Source organism: Thunnus thynnus, chromosome 6, assembly GCF_963924715.1.
Source record: "Thunnus thynnus chromosome 6, fThuThy2.1, whole genome shotgun sequence".
Classification (NCBI taxonomy): Eukaryota; Metazoa; Chordata; class Actinopteri; order Scombriformes; family Scombridae; genus Thunnus; species Thunnus thynnus.
The window spans coordinates 16,766,957-16,785,722 of NC_089522.1; the positions used below are offsets into that span (position 1 = coordinate 16,766,957).

Below are 18,766 nucleotides of genomic sequence, written 5' to 3' on the forward strand. Positions count from 1 at the left end.
TGGCATCCTCTTTGTTCATTTTCTGGAGCACACATGAATAAGTGGATTGACACGGGATGCGGTTATAAGCCATGATTAGAGTTACATTAGCAATTACTATAAACATGCTCCTTATGATCTGTGTACTTATTCAAATACCGCACCACTTACCTAAACTAACAGTTAAAACCAACATCTCATTAGTATAACTGTTTGGAGTTTTTATCTGGTACATTCAGTAGATGTTCCTCTCCACACGAGACAGCTACTTCTATCCAAAATTAATATGTTTTGCCTTCACAGCAAATTATGAACAATTGAGGGAATATCACACCACAGCACAGATTTAAAAGCATCTAAAAAATGTGAGCATAATAGTTTCATTAGAAATGTTACATCACCTATGGGTGTTTTATTTCTTTTGGCTAAAAATATTCTCTCTTCAATTTGCTCTGCAGCAAGCGGATAAAAGAGAATTAAGCAGCTGATCTGGGCTCAGTGGCCACAGTGTTACATTAGACATTAATCCAGAACAGTGGAAGGTTGGAGAAGAGATAGCATCTTTAATCCTGCACTCCATCCAGCCCACCCTCCCATCTGACACAGTGAGAGACTCATTCTGCAAACTGAACCCAATATCCTCTGTTTCTGCCGCATAAAAGACACAAAAATCTCAAGACTTTACACCAAGTTTGGCAAATAATTTTGATGTTAAATCTTTGTTTGCTAAATGACAGCAGTGAAGCTTTACAGTGTGACAGAACTTTCTATGAGTGTTTACTGCATGAGCACCTTTTCCACAATTCCCACTGTAAACTGCAGCATCCTCCAGTGTCTCCTAAATTTCCAGCCTGGTCTCAACAAATGAAATCTCAGTCCTCCTCACAGGGTTAGGCAAGTGTCCTGGTGAGCCCTCTCAGTGCACACTGTCCCCCTATATGTAACAGATGTTACTGGGGCAACAGTTGGTATTGAAAGGGAGGGGCTTCAGGCCATCTGTCCAGGGTCAAGGTTTGAAAAGGGGTGGTAGAGATGGTGGCACGTTCAGGAAAATGGTAAGTATTTGGTTGAAAAGAGGGAATATAGCCCACATTGTAAATCTGCTCAATGTGCGCTTTCATTTCAGATTGCCTTTGTGAAGGTTTTGAGTGTGAGATTAGGAGTTGCATAAAGTTTGTTTGTGATAAGGGAAAACTGCTGCTATAGTGCAAAAGCACCATCTTGTGGTTAAAGGCAATACTACAAACAAAGTAATATTCCTCAAAACTTTATTGATATTTTAAACTTACATTAGAGCACTGAGTCAAGACTATAGGCTCTAGCTACACCCACAAGATTAGTGTAGCAATAAAAATCACAATATATACACAATAATTTAGATTTCCTTCCACAATTTGAGAGGAATCATATAGAGTCCAACAGGGTTTTAAGGCTCTCATGTGTATGGTCTATGTTATCTCGCAAATAGGCCATCTTCTTATGACAAATCTTTCTCTGAAAGAAAAAAAAAGCAGAATGTGAACATCTCCTGCATAAGTACTTCAGACTCTACTTTGCACACAATCTACACAGATAGTAGGAACACTCACAACGTAGACCCTGAGCCTCTCTTTTTCCATGTGATAGAATTCAGCCACCGTTAGTTCCGTGAAGTCTTTCTTTAAGGTTATGAATCCACAGTTAGGTGAGCGTTTTGTGTGTTCAGACCTGCGCAGAGAAAATATTACAGAAGAAATTAGTCGAAGACAACATCTGAATGCGGCCTACAAAAAGGAATGCTTTGTTATCCTTAAATGAATCCAGTTCAATTAGGATATAACTATAAAAATCTTCTAATTTGGTATTATGCTGATCAAGAAAGCAGCTGCAATATTTGCATCCACTTAGGTTTTAAAAACATAAATCAACTTTATTTGGCAGCCATCATTTTCATTCTCAATGGTGATGTTCTGTATATTTAAATTTGTCCCTTAATGACTATGGATAACACTCAGGTCTGAGTAATACTGATGAAAAGAATTTCAGTTCTGATGCTGCTGTGCCCCCTTACACTACTGGCATTATGTTTTCCAGTGAAGAGGAAATGAAAGGGCCTGAGGACATTGACACACTCTTCTTACCAGGGGTCATCATCTGGCTCCCAGCCCTCAAGCTCGATCAGACAGAAGAAACAGCAGGCAACATCAGGCTCATTCTCACTGGGGCAGTGGACAAACCCAGCCTTGGCCATCTACAAAGACAAAACAGTAACAGTTGCCACATAATGTCAAAAAACATTTTTCTCACAGAAAACTCAAAAATAAATATCAAAAAATTAAGGAATTTTATGGAGGTGATAACTCAATGACAAAGATGACAAGTGCAATGCAAGAACAAAAGGCCAGAACTGCAAGAGGATTAGTGCCAGTGAGAATGAAACCAGAGGATGATCTCTTTTTGGCTCCTGGAGGGTTAAGAGCTGGTAACGTGGCATATAGTGTTGCTCATCCAGTGAAGTGTCAGCAGCCCATCCATCATCACTAGACTAGGGTGGGCAGAGGGTCTGTGCACTTGACACCAGATGCAATGAAACTAAATATGGCACCTGCTTGACCGTAAATCACATGCTGTCACAGCCTTGGATAAATGGTATAAAATCGCTGTGTAAACAAGGTTGGTATATAATAGCAATAATTATTTTCATCTCATATTTGTGTACTCTGTACGTTAATGTAGACTAGGCTGTATTTTTTTAGAGTGTCTGACATATCCGGACTGAAATTTGAGGAACCATCCCAGAAATGTGCCCAGTCTGACCTCCCACATACCCTATGTTACCTATAGTTAGTGTCTTCCTTGTGGACAAATTCCCCTCGTAACTTAATACCTATTGCGCCACTGCACTGTCAAAATTAACTTCCGATGATGAACATTAAGTAATAATAAATATTCTAAAGCACCAAGATGTCACAGGCTTACCTTTTCAGGTGTGCAATTACATTCCTCTCGAAATGGCCAGTCTGCAAAAGTTTGTTCTCGTAAATCTTGACTGTACATTTTGTCATATGAGTAAAACCTGGTTGCCAATACATCTATGCTGGCCATATCTTCAGCAAAAACCAAAAACCTAACATACATTAATTCACAATGTGGGTGTTGATGTAGACATGGGCTGATGGCCTCCAGACTGCCTTGCACACTTCCACAGGTGTTTTCAGTTTTTGGCTGATTAAAATCAGGTTCAAGGTGGGCGGGGCTAGGATGAAACAATGTTAGGTCACTAGATTTCATCTACAAAAGGTCTACTTAGGTAAAATACACAGTATAGTTTTACTATTAAACAGTTTTTTTTTATATTCTCTTGGTCTACATCATTTCTCAGTTACTTTGCACTCTTTAAATGTGCTTATTTTGCATTTTTCCCAAATAAGCAGTGGCAACTACAAGTTGCCACTTGTAGTTTGTCACAAGTCTTGGTGGTGCACTAAACTAGTATGTTTTTCATGTAGCAAAACACAAGTGGTAATATGTGTTCTACCTATTACAGGAACTACACGCTACAGTCGTTGGTGCAGGGTTTTGTGTTACAGCCCCAGCATCCTTTGCATTGGGCCTGTTTTGTGCATTTGTGTTTTTGTTGAAGGGCCAAAGGGGTGTTGTGAGGCCATCTCTGTAACAAGAAAAAAACCTGGCCAGTGTGAGCTATATAAGTCCACGTGTTTGGATGCTAGTGTGTTGTCCTCACAGTTGACACAAAAAGATAATGTTTATGGTATACTCAAGCTTCATTTAAAGGTGTGATTTTTGTTCCAACCCTTCTGTTCTGATGCAGAATGAGAAAAAAAATTGAAAAAAAATTACACAAACTCACTACAGTAGATAAGAAATATTTATTGTATAATGTTTTTCTATGTAAAATGCATTTTATGTAATAAACACTAAGAGGTCCAAACATATTTTTTTTCTATGCTTCAGGACATTCATTACTGAAATCTATAATACTAACTAACTAAATCCACATTTATTTATTAACCTAATGTGAATTAATTCCACATCTATCTCTCTTGTTCCTGCATCTCATGTCAAAGGCTATATTTACATGTAAGTCATGGCTTTATATATTTGCTACAACATACATTTTGGACATTTCTGATACTAGTTCACCTAGATATTGCTACAGTTCAGAAGTCCAATATCAAAAATTCTAATGCACATTAAATGTACGACAGCTACTCTTAAACTTAATGTTACGTTTAATTGGAATTTAATTTCCTTTGACCTCTGTATTTTCTTGACATTGTTGTGTTGTATTATATAGTTTGCCTTTCAACTGTGACATACTGTATCTATGTAGATTTAACATCCGTATATAGTGGAAAAATTGCACAGACCGCCTTCACACTGGGACAATAGCATTTTAATACTTATATTACATATATTTATGATTATATCCTTTATATTTATTTGTCTAATTCTTGTTTTTATTCTTCTTCAGCTAATTATTCTTTATTGCACACTAGCCTTTTTAGCACAACCTGCCCCACCCTGAATTTCACTGCACACATTATGAGCATGTGAGAAGTAAAACCTTTGATCTTGCCCTTGCCTGCTCCAGTGGCACAAGATTTCAATATACGTATGGACATGTCAATTTTATTTTTAGACACACATGGAAAAAAAAAAGTGTACCTGTCCTTTAAGATACTGTAGCTGTGAAATGAAAATGGATCTATCACCTGACTTCATGATCCCCTGAAGCAATGAAGCTACATAAACTTTTAAAGATATATATCAAATAACATCTAAAATTTTATATGAACTGTAATGTATAGTCCTCATTTAGAAAGTGAAGGAACTTGACTCCCTCTGTTGGCAAATGAGAGAAATTTAAGGATGTTGTGTGTTGTTGCTATGAATACTTCCCTCATCTCTCTTGAATTGCTGTCTTCTTATGCAAAGAACTATCCAAAGGAAGGCTGAGCTTAAGTTTATGATACCCTCTTACTTTCTTTTACTCTGATCTCTCCTTATGTCTGCTCGTAAACCCTTCCCTATAGTGAGCTCTCCAATTACTGCAACTGATTTTCTTAATTTCTTTAATCACAAACTTGACTGTATTCTCTACCCACCGGGGGTGTTGAACCCCTCAAAATTGTGCATTTGGTGCATTGGAGACCACTGCCATGCTCTCACAATTTGAGGCTGTCTCCTTGGACACCTTCTGTGGGTTGCTGCTCTCCTCTAAATCCACAACCTGCGTATCTGACCATTTTCCTGTTAAATTGGTTATGGAACTTCTTATGATATTAGGCCCCTCCCTACTCAACATTATTAACAACTCTCTTTTGTCTGGTGTTGTGCCCACCCCCTTTAAATCACTTAAACCTCAGCTCAAAAAACCTAACCTCGATCCTGATATTATCAATAACTTCAGACCTATCTCCAATCTCCCCTTCCTCTCTAAAGTCTTGGAAAGAATTGTTTCCATCCATCTAACCGACTACCTCTCATCTAACAGTCTACTTGAACCCTTTCGATCTGGCTTTAGATCGTTCCATAGCACTGAGACCACTCTCACAAAAGTGGTAAATGACCTACTCCTCGTCTCAGATTTTGACTCCTCTTCTATTCTTATCTTACTTGATTTAAGTGCGGCATTTGATACTGTCGATCATAATATTCTTTTAAATCGCCTAGCGAGCTACATTAGCGTCCGTGACTCCTGGCTAAGCTTCTACCTATCTGAAAGAACTCACTGTGACTTAAAAATACTACATCTGAATACTCTAAAGTTAACTTTGGCGTACCGCAGGGTTCTGTGCTGGGGCCATTGCTTTTTTTGTCTACATGCTACCTCTTGGTGAAATTTTTCACAGCTACGGTATCAAATTTCACTGTCTGTGGATGATACCCAAATTTACATACCAATTACACCTGATGATCATTCACAAATTGCAAATCTTGAATTATACCTAGTCATTGTTATAAATCAGATGTCACAAAACTTCTTGCAATTAAATGCTGATAAAACTGAGATGCTAATTGTTGGCCCCAAAATCCAACTCCCTCTTCTTGCAGACCTTACTCTGAACTTTGGGGATAATTACCCAGAGCTCCACAGTTAAAAACCTTGGCATTATTTTTGACACAGCTCTCTCATTTGATGCTCACATTAGAGAAATTGCTAAGATCTCCGATCGCATGATGCTGGATATCTTGGATATCTGTTCCTAGAATCAAGAAAAAATCAGTAAACAGTTGAGCGTTCTCCTACTGAGCTCCATATCTCTGGAACCAGCTACCTGTTACAATCAGGGGAGCAACTTTAGTTGAAATCTTCAAATCTAGACTCAAAACATACTTATTCTTGCAATCATATGACCTGCCCTGGCACCATTGGCATGGGTTCAATATAGTCTTTTCCCTCACCTCAGTCTGCTGGTGCGCCGTCTGGTGGCTGAATATCGTGTATTGCACCCTTAATGTCTGTATGAAACTCACCTGGGTTTTGTACATCTTCTGTATTGCTCTATGTTTTGGGGTGTGTTTGTGAGGTTGTAGAATATTAGACTGTCTCGCTAAAATCTGCATTTCTGCAATCATCGGCATGTCATAACGTGCGTGTGTCACTCGATTCACTACTTCAGATGGTTTTCTGTGTATTGGATCCTCTTTAAATTTTCCATAATTTATTTATTTATTTATTTTGTGTTGTCCCTCCTTGATTCTTCTAATATTGTTTTACTGCTGTAAAGTGTATTGAGACACCCTGGTGTGATTTTGCACTTTAAATAAATAAACTTTGACTTTTGACTTTAGACATATTAAAATTGTGCCACATCACATGTTTTTCATTCAGTCACGGATGTGTATAAATATATTAATACATAGCCATACATGTATTCAGGCATTCTTATTGAAACAGGCTTGAATTTCAATTTCCAACTGAGAGTTTTTGAGAAAAGTAAATATAGACATAAAGGCCAGAAAGCCACTTGTCCAGTTTAATGGTTTATGGTGTGAACTTGCCTGTTTATTAATGTGAAAGACAGGGATAGACCTTGTCCGCAGTGTGTCCCTGTAACACTACCCCTCAGGCCCCTGGGTGCTGAAATGTGCTTACAACTGTAAACTGCTGTCCTTTTCCCCTTATAACCTTATCTTCCAGCAGAGTGCCTGTGGGAGTCCTGAGACACAGTGTGCCTGTTTATGAGGCTGAGATTGTGTGATTTTTATATTGTATGTGTGTTGCACTCTAATAGTTGGCGCTGTGTATGGGCTTACTGAGCAGCAGGCCCGGAGGGAATTGGACATCAACTGTACATTTGATGACATATTACATTAGCTCAAAGCAGCCTGTATGATGTGTGGCTGCTTACTGCAGGCACTGTTGAATAGCATCTACCTCTGAATTCCTGCATGTGTGTGTTACTGTTGTCACACAGCATTCTTCCATACATTCAAATTTTTCACTATTTTCCTTAACTTTTGCTGTTTCACTCAACGTTGCTGCACCGAAGTTTTAAGGTTTACCAGTTTACCCTCCTTCATTCTCGTTTTGTGTCTATGTTGCACCAGTGAAAATGTTTGTGTAGCTGACAGCTTCAGCAGTAAAGCTCCCTAATGGTTATTTACAGTGGCTGGAGAATTTGCTTTGTTACTTTCACTCTGCTAATGGTCGTCCTATATGAGAGACAGTTTTGCAACTGTTTTGACTATCAGAGAATTCCTGCCATGTGCTGTGCCACAAATCATCTTTTCAGAGGTTGAAATTTATCTTCCCTCTGAACCTCACATTTACTCCTCATGCCTTCATTGACATTTGACTCTTCTTCCCTTCTTAGCCTCCCTGCTACAGCCTTTAACTCTCTGCTCTCTCTGTCTCCTGACACACTTATTAAGGCCTGCCACGATTAGCTGCTGGAATCTCTTGCTCTCACTTTGTTTTCACACAGGGCTGAGAGAGAGAGAGAGAGAAAATGAGGGAGGGAGGAGAAGGGATGTAGAGAGGTGAAGGGGAGGTGATAGCTGTGGTGTGTTTGTGTTCTCTATTTCCACGTCCTTTACATTGCCATTGTGGGCACAAGGATGTTATTTGCATGCGCGACTCTTGAAATCTTTTCGAATGAATGAGAACCGTGGAGAATCTTTTCTGGTCATTTTTCTTCCACCTGAAGAACCCTGACTAGTTTCATCCTGGGAAGAATTTCACAGAGGAAATAGTTGTTTCTCAGTGTGTCTGTGTAGGACTCGAGATCTGACTCACCCTGTAAGAGCAGCAGGAGGACTGAGAGGTGCAATCAATGTGGAGCTCAGGTAAGAAAGGAGCCTATTACGATCTACTATATCACTGTATCTGTCTGCTTCCATTTAAAATGACGCATTACTGTCTCTGTGGACAGCACGAAATATATCCAATTGCTCCCATGTAAAATGAAGGCGATAATTGAGTGAGATTTTTGCGCTATAAATATGCTTTGATGCAGCAGGAAAAATTTCTTTCAATGAATGATCAGACAAATGTGTGTGTGTGGTTGTAAGTGATTGATCTTCATACTGAGTCTTCATTCTTGGTTCAAATATTCACATGGTGCCCATGGAGCTGACAAGTGTCCTGACAGCTCCACCTGTCTTCTGCTGCCCTCACACCCAGATTGAACACTACATATTTAGGTGAAACTGATCTTATCTTGTGTGTGTGTGTGTACTTCTATTACTCATGTTGTGGGGATATAAATCTGTTCACTAACATTGTGGGGACTCGTCTCTGTTCTGGGGACAAAAAGCAAAACCTTAAAATGTTTACTTTATAAGGTTTTGCTTTTTTATTACATTTTTGGGTGAAGACTTGGTACATGGTTAGGTATAGGAAAATAGTGGTTATGGTTAGGGTAAGTCTTCAGGAAATTAAGTAAGTCGATGTAATGTCTTCTGAAGTGATGGAAACATGTCCTCTGCAGGGCTAAGGGATAGTAAGGGACATGTTCATGTGACTATGTGCACCATTTTTGTTGGTTGTCAGAACAAAATATGATAAATATGAGATGTGATATGTCTGAGTTGAAGTTGTGAAGGAGACTGTTTTGAGATTTTTTTCTTCATGTGCCACATCATTCTCAGCTGAGGAATGTCTGAGCTTTAGAAATAGACTATGATCTATGGAGATGATAATTACTTCAAATTGCTGTGTTCTAAAATATACGCAGCATTGCACAATAACGACTAGGAATGTGTCAGACAAAAGTGTTTAGTCTAGTTGGCGCAACATAACAGAAATGATTGTAGTGAAGTTTAAAGAAGTATTTAAACTTTACACATTAATGGTACAAATGTGTGACCTGAATGTGGTTGCAAAGAAAGACGCCCTGTCCTCCAGTGCTGGTGTAAAAATGTCAGGGACGTGTGAGAGTGTGACAGTCAACATCAACATTCTCCTTCTCTGTAGGCAGGCGTGGATTCACAGGACAGACACACCCACCTGTGTACACACATGCTTACAGTCCCCATTTTTGTTGTATCTGTGATGCATGGCATGTTGATCAAAAAACATGTTGCGTAAGTATAATAATAAACATAGTAAAGTAAAAAAAAAAAATACATATAAAAGTAGTGATATATGTCATGAAATTAAACAATTACTACGCTTAAATAAAGAGTAAGATTTTCTTTGTTTTTACATTTTATTGAAATAAAGAAGAAAGACAGTGTGTCCTACATGAAGGCATGTCTTTGTCTCTGTCTGATGAACAATTTTATGGAGAGTTTGAATAAGCTCTTCTCTTGAAAGGGAATGAAATAATTGATATTTTGGTGGAAATTTGGGGAAACTTCTGATCTTCTTCTGTTGTACACCTTCTCTGTTTCACATGGGGCACAACATTGTTTTTCTGTCTAATGACTGTTTTTAGTGTCAATCAGATTAAATTGGTGATCACTACGTGTGTACAGGGTTTTTTAACTTGGATTAAAAAATTAGGCAAGTTGAAAATGTCTTTGAAATAAATGATTACTTTCATAACATAACAACCCCCCCCCCACACACTGACAAAACCTAAAGGCACAGATTTCATCAATTTAGTGTAAAAGGCAACAAAAATCCTGCTCCATTTTTAACAATGCATGTGTATCCTGAGTCTTTCCTGGGTAAGAAAATCCACTGAATGCACAGGAAGCATACTGTACAGGTGGCCATGTTTCCTGCACATATCCACACCTGATCAATAGTCTAAATTTAGTGAGATGATTATCCGTCACAGTTGCAAACCGATATGTTAAACTGTCAGACTTGCAGGCTCAGGCCAATTCAAGGGGAATGCAGAGGTCTTTTGGTTCATACTGAGCTGACTTACTTGTTATTTGCTATGTAAGCTCTTAATGAAGCTATTAGATAGAGCGTGTGCTATGATTTGGTACAGAGAGAGATGACTGCTTTCCTTAAACATTAACTAAGACCTCAGAGTCTAATAAGCTGTAATTTATTGTCTGAGAGTGGTAGTAAATGCTTTGCCACATTATGAGGGGTGGTGCAAGCATACTGATGCCTGATGCTTGCCTGGCCCCCTCACCTTTGACCTTCATAGGCAGTCTCTAAATTCACCACCACAGTGCCAGGAGACACCCAAAGCATGATATATGACCTAGGTGTGTACTCTGTATCAACAACAATTCCTTTCATTACACCACGCAAGCAGAATATAGAGAGGGAAAAAAGGGTGAACTGACGTTTTTTAGAAAGTCACAGAGCGCCTGCAGGGTCAGGCTCATGAAATATGACTAGAAATGATGATCAACAGAAGTTGCATTTTGACACTGCATTTGAACTGTTGTAAGGAAGTGAGTTACAGTCTGTCTTGCAGATTTCAGTGAGTGTAGATTTACTGTGTGCAGTGAGCTTCCCCTCCAGGAAAGAATGAGGAAGACAGATTGTAGCATTGTATAAATGGAGGAGTTTGATGTACTGTCCCTCAGGTTTGATATATCTCTTGCAGGCTGTTGCTGCACATCAGCTGGCTAAATCCTTATAAATTCTCCATACTCAGCAGTCTTTCCTTTCCATTTGACGTGCTACACCCAGGCTTTGTGGACTTTGCCTATTTCACCATTCTTCAGATAAAAAACAGTTCCAGTAATGATACTGGACTCAGCGGCTTTGTCAAGTCGGTTGTATAGATAGTTTTCTGCTTGAGCGAGGTATTTTTGATTCAGACCGACAGGCCATCAATATCATACCAGCTGTGTCTCATGTCTGTTTGGTTCCTTTATTTACCCCTGTATGTGTTGACATGTCTCTGAGAACATATAGGCCTCTCAGTTTACATGGGATCATTTTTCCAAACTGCTGTTCAGTACCGGGGTCGGTAAAGCTGAAATACTTTGACAGATTGAAAGTTTTATTTATGAAGAGTGAATCTTGTGTTTACAGGCTTACACCAGTAGAGGGCAGCATAGGTTAACCACCAATCACCATCCAGCCTATCCAATATTGAGTTCTATCTGTCCTCTTTTACATGGTGTGTGTGTGTGCAGTTGTATTGATCACATTGTTAGGACACCAATCTGTTCACACAGACACATTGTGGGACCTCACCATCAATCTGAGGACAAAAGCTGGTCCTCAGGTTAACCATTTATCTTCAGTGGTAGGGTTAGAGGTAGATTTGAGGGAAAATTAGTGTAAGGTTTGGAGGTTAGGCATTTGGTATTTGGTGAGGATTGGAATATGCCTCCATGGAATGAGTGTGAGCCTATACAATGTTCTCACAACTCACCAAAACAAGTGTGTGTGGGTGGAAAGGTGGCTAACAGACCATGTAATATTCATGCCACAGAGCATGAAAGTCATGTGGTGTTGGTTGAATCCATTGATATCCCTTGACTTCACCAGCTCCTCATACAGAAACGCAATTATTTAGCATGAAATGCCTGTCGATCAACAGAACAAAAATTGTGCAGTATATGAGCCAGTGTTAGCCTATAGGGTATGTTTACTTTGTTGTTCATCATCAGAAAAAAAGCATCCTAAAAAAAGGTCCATAATGTCTGAATAACATTGTGATAATGTCCTCAGAAGTTTCCTGAAAATAATATGGTACTAATTATATGTAAAATAGAAACATTGTTCAATTGCTGCACTTCCAGGTAATGTATTCCAGTTAATTGCTGGTGTTTGTTGGCGCTGTAGTTTTTTAGTTAGAGCACAGCAGGTGAGCTTCAGCAAGTGAGCTGGACATGCAAAAACAGAAGATTTGTCTACAATCAAGAATACAGTACAACATATAATAAATAAATAAATATGAAATATTTACTTAGGGTTGAATTGGGTTTCAAGGGAATTCTAGTCTTTCCTATAATTAGTACCGAATTATGCAGTTTTCCTGTAAATTTCCTAGATAATAATTTAGAAATTACAGACTTGTAAAATAAAGTGTTACAATATATTATATTTCTCACATGGCTTTTAAAGATAAACATTGAGGAGGTATTTGTTGTCATCATATCTCCATGGAGACCAATTCCTGATGGTTAAAGTACCTGTAGCAACAGAGGTGGATGGCAAATGAAACAATGTCAGTTCATTATTCATTTAAAATATTACCCCAGTGGCCACTTGACATGTGTGCCATGATGTCCTCCCATCCAGAGATGATAGAGGTCAGCACATCATCTTCAGAATGATTGATCTGTCGCCAATGGCAAATGGAGGGACCTAATAGCCCAATTTCCACCCCACTTTCCTTGCTCTTCTTCTTGTTTCTCTTCATCACCCCTCTTTTCTCATACCTGTCCAATAATGCCATCTGTCCTCTCCCCAGTGGCCTTCACCCTGCCTGTGTCTCCTCACTCCTCTCCTTTCTCCTGCCTTGCCTTACCTCCCTCCCTCCCTCATCATGCCTATGGATGATACAGGATCTGCATGCTCCGATTTCACCCTCTCATCATGACATCCATTAAAGTGGCGCTGGGCCCTGGGCCCCCGTTGGCCCGACAGCACATTAGCACTCGGACCATTGAACGCCAACAAGGACCATCTCTGAATTATTGATACCAACACAACTAATGAGGAAACCCTATCTTAGCTCTTTTGCTGACACACAAACACACACACAGATGGTCATGGATGGACTTGCACGCATAGCTGTATTGATGAACTATTGTTGCTGCTAGTGTCCCATTTTCAAAAACTAATATTCTCAGTGTCTACTGCAGAAATGATGGATGGTTGTGTGTTTCATCTAAAGGCCCAAAGGCTCAAACTCCTTTTCTATCCTGTCTGTCTGTCCTTTTGCATTATAAGATATATACCCCACATCTGCCTCTAAGTAAGTTCATTATTCAGTGTGTAAAATGCTTATATTTATTGCAGTGGCAGTTGTCAGATCTTGGTGGCAGTCTTAGAATTGGGAGGATTTTTGTGCACCTTAGCTAAGAGCTATCCTACGTTAACACCAGCAGCTTGTAGTCAGTGGATTTTACCCTGATTTACAGTCTGTTCAAATGTATGTGGGTGTTTGTGGCCCCTAAGTCTGTTAGTGTTTACATACAATGGCTTAAATGTGTGCAGTGGAGCTGCTATGCAGAGAGGTATTGGAGGTGTCAGCCAGCCTTCTTAGTATTCACTCCAACACCCTGTGACTCACAGCCTCAGCCTGAGAGCATGAGAAGGGGGTGGGGGCTGGGGGGGGGGGGGGATAGAGATAGAAAAGAAAAAGAGAAAGAGAGAGCAGGACAAGGGGAGGCACTATGAACATCAGGCAGCATTTTCTGTAGCCCCAGGCTCACGTGTTTGTATCTGTGTGTTTGCAAGCATGCCCGCCCAAGGGGATTAATTTTTTGACAGCTTTGTTAAGCCTTCTCTTAAGCGCTGAGCTTCTCAATATCATCGTGGCTGTGTGGTTTTCAAAAGGTCTCTCTCTAGCTATCCTGTGATTCCTCTTCGCAGGGGAAACCGAAGAGAGAGAAAGAGAGAGAGACACACACAGTAGTGCTCGGACATGACAGCAGACATTGTTTGAGAGGCTTCTTGGTGTGGAGGAAGTGGACCATATGAGGCTGGCTGTGAAGCTCCTCTTCAATTAGTGACTGCATTGCTATGGTCCACAGTTTAATTCTCTGCAGCCCTTCTCCTGCATCCGGCTCTCTGTCTGTCTTTGTCTTTGTATTCCATCCTCCCGGTCGTCTCTTCTTGTCACTCCATGTCTCTTCATCCCTCTGTCAGTTTGTATTTTGTTTAATCTCTGCCCCTCCTTCTACTGCTTCCTCCGCTCTGTCGCTTTCTATTTCATCTCTCCTTTTTGCTTGCCACCCCCTCCACTCCCCGCTCCACTCCCAGTCTAAATTCCATCCCTTTGACGAAAACAGAGGTTGGTAAAATGTGTAACCTTGCCTGGACAGGTTAAGAGTTGGAGGGAGAAACAAGGGGGGAGGAAAGAGCCTCACAGATAAAAGGTTAATCCTTTAACAAGTCCACACACACATGGAGTCAAAGGACAGAAGGGGGAGGGGTAATAAACTGCACACGCAATAAACCGATCTGACAATCAAACTGGGGTGAGAAGAATATGGGAAATGAGAGGGAGAAACAGTGGTTGGGGGAGACGGCATTTTCAGTCAAGCTCTGTCTCTCCTTCATGACTTCCACTCTGCATGATGACAAGTGTCTGCTGCTGTTCCCATTGGTCGAGGCTGCCACCAATCAGAGCAGAGGCATGTAAGGTGCCTTTAGGTTATACCCAACCCCAAAAAACAAGAAGCCGAGAGAGGGAGAGAAAGACAGAGCGGGAAAGGGAGTGTGTGTGAGAGAGACCAAAGCAGGCACCGACTTTACAGTGCAGTGAAAACCTTCTCTCTGAAGCTCCCTGTGATATGAGAGAAGAAACTGCTTGTCAGCTGTTTGTTGGAGACCACTGCAATTCCTCCTAGCTGCTGTGGAGAAGAAGATCTAGGCTCTGTAGCCTCCCCCCTGTGATTTCCTCCTGGCTGCTGTGGAGAGGAAGATCTAGGCTCCGTAGCCTGCCCTTGTGATTGGTTGTCACACTTTAGGCTCCCCCTCCTCTCTCTGACTCCCCTCTTTCTCTCTCTCTCTCCCCTTTGCAACTAACCCCCTCCATACTGTCCTCAGGCTTACCTGAGCCACAACTGCAGGAACACTGGACCCCCTCCTCCATACACACATACACACACATACACACACACACACACACACACACACACACACACATACACACACGCTCTCTCTCTCTCTCTCTTACACACACTCAGCTTTTCACCTGGAGAGGGCAGGCGCACAGGACGGCATGTGCAGCAGCAGTCTCTCCTCACATCTAGCGCTGCCTCTCTGAGTTGCCTCTTTCTGGAGAGTGGAGAGGAACTCTGAAAAGAGATTTTGGAGCCATTGTCCCTTGGCGAAAGAAGGGGAGACGGGGGCAGTGAGGGAGCACTTGTCAACCCCAGGGACACCAAAGGCAACACACAGCATGATTTTGGGTGAGTTGTCACTTTTTGGTGCATGGGATTTTGGAGAGGTCAGTAATGTTGTTGGATCACTAATCCCTACTTAAAGTTGGCCACCAGCAGCTCTTTATTAATAGTGTGCTCCGCTTGGTTTCCATTCCACACAGACATCTGTCAATACTGACCGCTGGGATGACCCTTTAAATCATGGTTAGTGCTTGTAATTACGATAATAGTGTGCCATTAATATGGCAGGTGTGAGTGATGACAGGGAAGGTCAAAGTGTTTGTAGCTGGACTGTATCATTATGGGCTGTTTGGTCACATGACCAGACTCCACCATTCTCACGTCCTGGAAGGAGAGGTGAAGTGACAAAGATGGTGTCATACTGTAACAACCCACTGATAACTGATAATAAAATGTAAATTTATGCAAATAGCTAATACAACATACATGAAATGTATATGTATTTCTCTGGGGGTTTTTTTGCACTACTATACTTAACATTTCCTTATAACTCTGCTCATCAGTGATGAGGAAACAGGTCATCACACAAATGGCATTTTAAAAAGAAAAGTATAAAAAGATTCCGTCCCTTGCTTGCAGCACAGTATAGCTTTTAGTTATTATACAAGGTTGCTCTGTTCTGAGTCAGCCAGCGCTTTCTTCTTTAGTATTCTGGTCTCATAGTGGCCATGTCTGAGAGAGAGGGATTCAGTGTGGTCTCTGAGCTCTACATACTCAGCTTGTACATTCATACAGAGGATGGGAGATTACCACTGTAAGTCCAGAGATATGACCAATCCTGGATGTGCTGCTGTGTGGATAAGATAGAAAAAACATTTGTGTTTTTAATATGCAACACAGTGCGTGTGAGCTTGTGAAAGTCTTCTAGAGTCTTCTAATTTGTGCATGGTAGTGTCTGTGAGACTGTGTGTGTAAACTGTGTGTGCATTTTGTTTCTAAGTGTGTGTGTTGCTATGTGCTCTGTCGGAGAGGCCACTTTGTTTTAACGCATGCCTGGGCTGATTCAGGCGCAGCTTTGCTCCCCTCCTCTCCCGGCAGGCATGTTTTTCAAACAGACATCTCTAATGATTAATAGGGAGTCATACAGTCTGAGTTGTGTGAGTTTGAAGCGTGCGTGTTAAAGAGTGTGTGTTCCTAAGAAAGTCAGTAAAGTTCATGTCTATGAGAATGAGGATGTGTGAGTGTAAATTTCTCACTCTCAAGTTTGTCCTTTGTTTGTTTTACATGGAGATTTGCTCTATTTTTGTTCTCTTGCGCTCATGGTGTCTGTTTTTGCATGGGCTACATTTTGAGTTTCTGCAGCTGGTCAGAAGTGAGCATACACCTGACTTCACTCACTACCTCATTTAACAGCTAGACAAGCATCGTCTTGATCAGCGTCTTACAGCTGGTAGCTGCTCCCGTAAATGATATTTGGACAGGATGCTTTAACAGCAGCATTAACCCTCAAACACAGCTGTCTTACTCTAACTAACAGTTGGTGAACTTGCTTACAAGAGTAAAGGTTTTAACTTAGGGTTGTTATTACAGTGTATCTATTTTAACTGTTTGGCACTACAGTTGTGGTAGGACTAATAAAACATGGAATGTGACTTAACACTAAATAGCAGGAACACTGAATGCTGTCAGTATCAGTTCACTGCATGCACAATATTTGGGGCAGAATGAATGGTGTTTAAACTGCTATAATGTACTATAGCTCAGACATATCAAATACGTGTGTTTCCATCACATCTAATCCATCTGTAAAATATTCTCCCTTAACACCTGCCAATAAAGCTGACCTAGACTCTTCCTTATTAAGATATCACTCAGATACGTATCTTCCATTATTTCTGTCTGAACATTGAGATTTTCCAGTGTCTAACATTCTGCTCCATTTGCATGATGATGTGGCTGCTGAGCGATTTGACATTTCTGGCTTTCCTCCTCTGAAAAGGGTAATGTCATTGTAATGACCTTTACAATTTTGATGCTGGCTGATCTGGACCTCCAATCAGCAAATTTCCTGATTCAGCTCACTGATATGAATCTGCAAGGTTCTGATAACATATCAAATGGCAATATATTTCATTTGAAAAAAAAACAACAATTTTATAAAATAATGTTTGTGTGAAATGCCTGTGTAAACCGTATGCATCACCAGCGGCGTTTGTAAGGCTATTCTATTCCTATCCTTTGTTTTGTATGACCTTGAGCGAATAACCTTTCCCAGTGCTGCTCCATCCGTGATGTTGTATTGAAAAGTCCACGATAACTGGCTTTGAATAGGCAGTCCGGGGCCGTGGCAGAGGTCTTTGGCTGCTGTGATAGCGATGACAGTCCTGATGCTGATAATGGCAAAGGATGTGTGGTTGTGTTATACAGTGGTCTTTATACACAGCTGTGGACAGCCAGCTTAGCTCTCTGCCTAATATGGGCTCTGCACCAAGTTAGGGGGGTATGGAACTGCTGCTGCTGTTGTTACTGTTGTGTGTTCCGTGTATTAAAGCATGTGCGTGTTATCTGAACAGAGAACAGATTGAAGCAGCGTGAGAACAATGGCAAGCTAATGGAGAACATGATCACTGGGCTCCTGTTGATGTAGAGCCTCTCGATTGACTGTGGCGTCATTGTGATCGCTGCCATGTTGTCTATAAAACCTCCTACGTTTTCAGCTCCCCGACACCTAGAGGGAGCTCCTGGTATGAAATCGGCTTTTAGATAAGAAATGTCTGTAAAGTCCTCTAGCTGTCACCCACAATACTGCATGATGACTGTTTGACAAGCAAGAAGCATTCCTGGGACATTCCACTTTGTTAGCTTCATCTCAAAGTTTTTCGGGGGTAGCCTCAGTCACGATCAGTCCATGACTGGATGTTGTTTTATGTCTCATCTGTCTTGTCTGTTTGAGACAGAGCTGACCTCCTGAGCTCAGGGCCATGCAGTCTATCTGTCTCTTTGTCTTTGTGTTTTTGTGCCCACTCCAGCCTCATCTGTCTTCATAAAATCTGTCTGTCTGTTGACCTGTCTGCATAGCTATTGCTCATTCCAACCCCCCCCCCCCTTCCTCTAACAGCATGCACACAATCACCTGGTTCCCCAGGTCAGCTCAAAGAGACACCGGAGAATATGTCTTCGAGCAGATCAGCAGTTCTTTGCCATTTTCTCCATGACTGCTCTGCTCTCTTTGTTTATGTCAAAGTGACACAGTAATTATAACTCCTTAATGAGCCAGATATTTGGTATGCATGGCACAGTTTGTCCCTTTAGGCTTCTTTGAATATCCAAGTTATAACTGGAATGCTTTAGTGCAGCTGACACTTGAGAATTCTGCGGTGAGACATGCTGA

The 18,766-nt window shown here is 40.9% G+C and overlaps 2 protein-coding genes across 3 annotated transcripts in view; one reads left to right on the top strand and one right to left on the bottom strand.

Annotated features, from left to right (window-relative positions):
* Positions 1 to 1,230: 1,230 nt before the first annotated feature.
* birc5b (baculoviral IAP repeat containing 5b) lies at positions 1,231 to 3,171 on the bottom strand. The gene is made up of 4 exons (XM_067593685.1): positions 2,938 to 3,171; positions 2,100 to 2,209; positions 1,569 to 1,686; positions 1,231 to 1,473 (listed from the first exon to the last, which is right to left on the bottom strand). Exons 1-4 carry the CDS (start codon positions 3,094 to 3,096, stop codon positions 1,384 to 1,386), a joined length of 477 nt encoding a protein of 158 aa, XP_067449786.1. The 5' UTR covers positions 3,097 to 3,171; the 3' UTR covers positions 1,231 to 1,383.
* A 4,796-nt stretch (positions 3,172 to 7,967) lies between these two features.
* The window catches only part of znf385a (zinc finger protein 385A), a 68,283-nt gene continuing 57,484 nt past the window's right edge, over positions 7,968 to 18,766 (top strand). Inside the window, exon 1 of one of the 2 annotated variants that reach the window (XM_067592189.1) lies at positions 7,968 to 8,274. In XM_067592189.1, coding sequence (XP_067448290.1) covers positions 8,262 to 8,274 — 13 coding nt within the window. In that variant the 5' untranslated portion in view covers positions 7,968 to 8,261. Of the gene's footprint in view, positions 8,275 to 15,075; positions 15,442 to 18,766 lie in introns of those variants that run through there. The other variant, XM_067592190.1, reaches the window with a different exon arrangement.

Bases quoted from the DNA above. Each gene is read 5' to 3' on its own strand.
- birc5b (XM_067593685.1), bottom strand. From the start codon at position 3,096: ATGTATGTTAGGTTTTTGGTTTTTGCTGAAGATATGGCCAGCATAGAT. The intron at 2,210-2,937 runs GTAAGCCTGTGA...TTGTCTTTGTAG, and splicing joins GTAATTGCACACCTGAAAAG to ATGGCCAAGGCTGGGTTTGT. The intron at 1,474-1,568 runs GTGAGTGTTCCT...TTTTTCTTTCAG, and splicing joins AGAGGCTCAGGGTCTACGTT to AGAAAGATTTGTCATAAGAA.